Source organism: Colobus angolensis, unplaced genomic scaffold (genome assembly GCF_000951035.1).
Source record: "Colobus angolensis palliatus isolate OR3802 unplaced genomic scaffold, Cang.pa_1.0 Scaffold118, whole genome shotgun sequence".
In the NCBI taxonomy this organism is placed as follows: Eukaryota; Metazoa; Chordata; class Mammalia; order Primates; family Cercopithecidae; genus Colobus; species Colobus angolensis.
In genome coordinates, this window is record NW_012112919.1 from 5,822,110 (window position 1) to 5,828,070 (window position 5,961).

At 37.3% G+C, this 5,961-nt stretch overlaps 1 protein-coding gene across 1 annotated transcript in view; it reads left to right on the top strand.

Annotated features, from left to right (window-relative positions):
• Positions 1-5,961, top strand: part of DNAH6 (dynein, axonemal, heavy chain 6) — a 337,022-nt gene that overhangs the window by 88,976 nt on the left and 242,085 nt on the right. Inside the window, exon 18 of the mRNA XM_011925684.1 lies at positions 1,280-1,423. Coding sequence (XP_011781074.1) covers positions 1,280-1,423 — 144 coding nt within the window. The remainder of the gene's footprint in view (positions 1-1,279; positions 1,424-5,961) is intronic.

Genomic DNA, 5,961 nt, shown 5'->3' on the forward strand with positions numbered 1-5,961 from the left:
AGGATTGTAGGATTTTATTTGTGATCTGCACACTTTAGGTTTCTACTTTTGTTGGCCTTTGAGAAAGGAAGCCATTTTGTTCACTGTAATAGGATAGAGTGATAAAATCTAGGATCTTCCTTTAAGAGCTCAATAGTAAACTTTTTAAATTAAGGAGCCAAATATCAACAGCCATCAAAGAGTTTTGTTTCTAGGATCTGCCTTATATTCAATCCTTAACAAGGGTCAACTCTCTACGAGGCAAAATAGATGGCCACCTATACTTTCAAGTGTGGTATGGACATGTTAGAAATACTGTCAACCTCACAAATATTGTTTTACACTTCTTATTCATCCTACCCGTGCTAATGCCTATAATTAGAAGACACATGCCTTGGTTAAAAAACAGTAGCATAGGAAATATGTTCCAGGTAATGTAATGTTCTAGGTGCTGGGAGTACCAGTGGAGAATAAGAAGAACAAAGTTCAAACATAGAACTTACCTTTGGTGGAGAAAATAGAAAATAAAAAACAAATATATGCTATAACACCAGTTATAACTCCTTTAACTCATTTATCACTTATCTCAGAAGTAAAAAAAATATTCTTGAGAAGACGCAGCTTAAAAAGAATTTTCTGATTACCACCATGGATTAGAGCAGTGGCTTCCAGCATAGGATGCATTCACCCTAGGAAATGCACAAGAAAACCCATTAGGGAGCAGAAGGAAAATGATGGATTTAGAATAAAAGAAAAATGAAGGTTTACAAATTCTCTACTGCCATCAGTATATATGTGTGGCTATCTGACATGTCAATATATGCGTATACTTATATGTTTACATAACTGAGAAAAACAATTATAGATCTATATATAAGTATGTAGATCTATAATTTTATGAATAATTTATGAATTTAAAGTATTTATGTTAAACAGGTATATAATCAAATAATAGAAGACTACTAGGTGAGAAATTTCTGGTTAGCAAGAGTAAAAAAATAGCTATTTGTCTCCTTCGAGGAGTTTATGCATATTGACCCTCAGAAATAAATTAAGGAGATTCCAATACTACGTTTGATGATGTAGGAGGCAAGAACATGAAAGGAATAAACAGGTGATGCTGGATATATAATATTATTAGCTAAATTGCTAATAATAATAAGTAAATAATAATAAGTAAAGCCATTTCCAAAAGCATAGTGTAGATTTGGATTAACTTTTAAAAATTTTTTTAGTATTTCAAACTTGACTTTTACTTTATGTTTTAACTTGTTTTGCTTTGTTTTTAAATTTTTCGTAGTCCAAATTTGATTGCCTGGATCCAGAAGTCCTAAATGGTCAAGTTTCTAAATATGCTAAATTTGTGACTCAACTGGAAAAAGGCTTGCCACCCAACAGTGTAGTGCCCCAGCTCAAATACAAGGTGGAAAAAATGAAAGAGAAGGTAAGGTTGGTAGAAGTTATTTCAAAAACTGTAGGCCAATTGGTTATTAATTGATGCTAATGAGACCAATATCAGGAATTATTCCCTGATTAAGTTAGTCAGCTTTGCAGACAGAAAAAACAATAGTCAAAATTCGTTTTTTGGTAGTGGCGTGGACTGCATCCTGTCTTCATTTGGCCAAGGACAGTTGAATACTGTGGTTAGGAGGGGCGTTCAGAGTGTTTCCCAAGTGGTAACAGAAATAGTGCAGGAATAGGTTGTAGTTATGCTAAGATACTGATATGCTCAAACCCTTAGGGAGCCAGATGAGGCTGGGGTAGACTTGTCCAGTTGGCCTTGTCCATTTGCATCAGTGCACCACACAACTATGCCATTTTCCAGATGTGCTATGATGTGAAGAAAGTTGGGAAGCCAGGCTGCAGGTGTACAGGGCTGAATCTTTGAAACCATCTCAGCTAAGCCAGTGCTTAAAATGGTTAAGAAACAGGATATGATTTTAGTTTTTTAAACAATTTTAGGGTGTTTTGTTGTTGTTGTTGTTTTGTTTGTTTGTTTTTTGTTCACTCTTATTGCCGAGACTGGAGTGCAGTGGCGCAATCTCAGTTCACTGCAATCTTGGCCTCCTGGGTTCAAGCGATTCTCCTGCCCCAGCCTCCCAAGTATCTGGGATTATAGGCACCTGCCACCCACCACGCTGGGCTAATTTTTTGTGTTTTTTCAGTACAATCGGGGTTTCACTATGTTGGTCAGGCTGGTCTTGAAATCCTGACCTCATGTGATCTACCTGCCTCGGCCTCCCAAAGTGCTGGGATTACAGGTGTGAGCCACTGTGCCTGGACAATTTTAGGGGTTTTTTTTTGTTTTTTTTTTTAAGATGAAATAAAGAACTAAAAAAAAAAAATGTGGAGAAGAAAAGTAAGCAAAGCTTCAGACACAATGAGAAGACAAATTTCCAGCTTGAAAAGAGTGTTATTTGCATAATATTTTCCCCTTTAGCTTACAATATCTAGTCAAAACACTTTCCCAAGTTGTTTAAGTCAGCTTCTTTCTTCTTTATTGCCTTTAGTGTGATTATATCATACAATTGTAAACAAATTTATTTGTTACAGTCTGCATTCCATCTTGGGTTCCCTCGAAATCCTGGTTTATATTCTTTTAAACTTGAATACAGTAGAGGTTACTTTTTGTGGCATACAGTTCTCTGGGTTTTTACAAATGGGTAATGTATCCAATACAATAGTACCATACAGAACAATTTCATTACCCTAAAAATTTGCTTGTGTTGTCCCTTTGTAGTCAGCCTTTCCCTCTATCACAATTCCGCACAACCGCTGATCTGTTTTCTGTCTCTGTAGTTTTGCCTTTTACAGAATATTATATAAATGGAATAATACAACATGCAGCCTTTTGGGTCTGGATTCATTCACTCAGCAAAATGCATTTAAGATTCCTCTATGTAGTTGTACCCAAAATATATAACATACTCTTACAAATAAAAAGACAAATAACCCTTTAAAATGGGCAAAAGATTTGAATACACACTTCCCCAAAGAAGACACTTGAAAAGATGCTGAACACCGTTAGTTATTAGGGAAATACAAAACAAAGCCACAATGAGGTAGCACTTTACACACACTAGGATGGCTATGATCAAAGAGACAGATGGTATAGGAATAAGTATTATTATAGGGAATATGCAGAAGTTAGAACTTCTGCATGTTGCTGGTAGGATTGTAAGGTGGTACAGCCACTTTGGAAAATAATCTGGCAGTTTGTTCAAGATGTTAAATATAGACCTACCATCTACCAAGTGATTCTGCTCCTAGATATATGGCCAAGATAATTGAAAACGTGTGTTCACACAGAAGCTTTGATACAAATGTTCATAGCAGCATTGTTCATAGTAGCCAACAGTGGGGAAACAAACAAATTTCCATCAATTAATAAATTGGAGAAATAAAATGTGGCATATCTATATGAAGGAATTTTATTCAGTAGTAAAATGAAATTAAGTAGTATGTGCAACAGAATAGATGAACCTTAAAAACATGATGCTAGGTTGGGTGCAGTGACTCAAGCCTGTAATCCCAATACTTTGAGAGGCCAAGGAGGGAGGATCACTTGAGCCCAGGAGTTCGAGACCAGTCTGTACAATATAGTGGGGCCTCATGTCTGCAAAAAATAAGATTAAAAATTTAAAAACATGATGCAAAGTAAGAGAAGCCAGTCACAAAAAAGGGCCAGATAGCATGTCATTTATATGAAATGTCCAGAATAAAGAAATCTCTAATGAGAAAGTGAACTCATGGTTACCAGGCACTGTGGGGAGGAAGAAATGGAGTGACTACTAATGGGACCTAATGACTATGGGGTTTCATTTTGGGGTGATGACATGTTCTAAAATTAGATAGAGGTGATGGTAGCATAATTCTGTGAATTATAATTTTTTAAGAGAAAAAATATTCTTCCATGTTGTCATGTGAAGCAATAGTTCATTTCTCTCTTTCTCTCTTTCTTTCTTTCTTTCTATGAGACAGGATCTCACTGTGTTGCTCAGGTTGGTCTTGAATTCCTGGGCTCAAGCAATCTTCCCGCTTTAGCTCCCCCAAAGTGCTGGAATCACAGGCCTGAGCCACCGTGACCAGCCAGTTCATTTATTTTATTTTCTAGTATTCTGTTATGTAGATGTACCATAGTTCCTTTATCCATTCACTTGGTGAAAGATATCTGAGTTCCGTCTCATTTTGTAGTGATTTTTAATGAAGCTGCTATAAACTTTCATGTACAGCTTTTTGTTTTGTGTAAACATGAGTTTTCTATTAACTCGGGTAAATAACTACAAGTAGGATTATTAGGTTGTATAGTAAGTGTATGTTTAACTTTATAAGAAGTTGCCAAAATGTGTTCCAAACAAACGTAACATTTTGGCTTTTCACTAGCAATTTATGAGAATTCCGGTTTCTCCTAATCATCACTAGCCCTTGTTATTGTGAGGGACCTTTCTGTTTTGTTTAGTTTTTTAATTTCAATCATTTTAAACAATGGATGGAAGCGTCTTAAAATGGTCATAATTTGCCAGGCGCGGTGGCTCACACCTGTAATCCCAGCACTTTGGAAGGCCGAGGAGGGTGGATGACAAGGTTAAGAGATCAAGACCATCCTGGCCAACATGGTGAAACCCTGTCTCTACTAAAAATACAAAAGTTAGCTGGGTGTGATGGTGTGTCCCTGTAGTCCTGGCTACTCCGGAGGCTGAGGCAGGAGAATAGCTTGAACCTGGGAGGTGAAGGTTTCAGTGAGCCGACATCATGCCACTGCACTCCAGCATGGGTCATAGAGCGAGACTTAGTCTCAAAGCCCATCAGACTAACAGCGGATCTCTTGGCAGAAACCCTACAAGCCAGAAGAGAGTGGGGGCCAATATTCAACATTCTTAAAAAAAAATTTCAACCCAGAATTGCATATCCAGGGAAACTAAGCTTCATAAGTGCAGGAGTAATAAAATCCTTTACAGACAAGCAAATGCTGAGAGATTTTGTCACCACCAAGCCTGCTATACAAGAGCTCCTGAAGGAAGCACTGAACATGGAAAGAAGCAACTGGTACCAGCCACTGCAAAAACATGCCAAATTGTAAAGACCACTGATGCTATGAAGAAAATGCATCAGTTCCCGGGGAAAATAACCAACCAACATCATAATGACAGGATCAAATTCACAAATAACAATATTAACCTTAAATGTAAATGGGCTAAATGCCCCAGTTAAAAGACACACACTGGCAAATTGGATAAAGAGTCAAGACATGTCAGTATGCTGTATTCAGGAGACCCATCTCACGTGCAGAGACACACATAGGCTCAAGATAAAGGGATGCAGGAAGATCTACCAAGCAAATGGAAAACAAAAAAAAGCAGGGGTTGCATCCCAGTCTCTGATAAAACAGACTTTAAACCAACAAAGATCAAAAGAGACAAAGAAGGCTATTACATAATGGTAAACGGATCAATTTAACAAGAAGAGCTAACTATCATAAATATATATGTACCCAATACAGGAGCACCCAGATTCATAAAGCAAGTCCTTAGAGACCTACAAAGAGACTTAGACTCCCACACAAATAATAATGGGAGATTTAACACCCCACTGTCAATATTAGATCAACAAGACAGAAGGTTAACAAGGATATCCACGACCTGAACTCAGCTCTGCACCAAGTGGACCTAATAGACTTCTGCAGAACTCTCCACCCCGAATCAACAGAATATACATTTTTCTCAGCACCACATCACACTTCTTCTAAAATTGACCACATAATTGAAAGTGAAGCACTCCTCAGCAAATGTAAAAGAGCAGAAATCACAACAAACTGTCTCTCAGACTACAGTGCAATCAAATTAGAACTCAGGATTAAGAAACTCACTTGAAATTGCACAACTACATGGAAACTGAACAACCTGCTCCTGAATGACTGCTGGGTACATAATAAAATGAAGGCAAAAATAAAGATGTTCTTTGAAACCAATGAGAACAAAGATA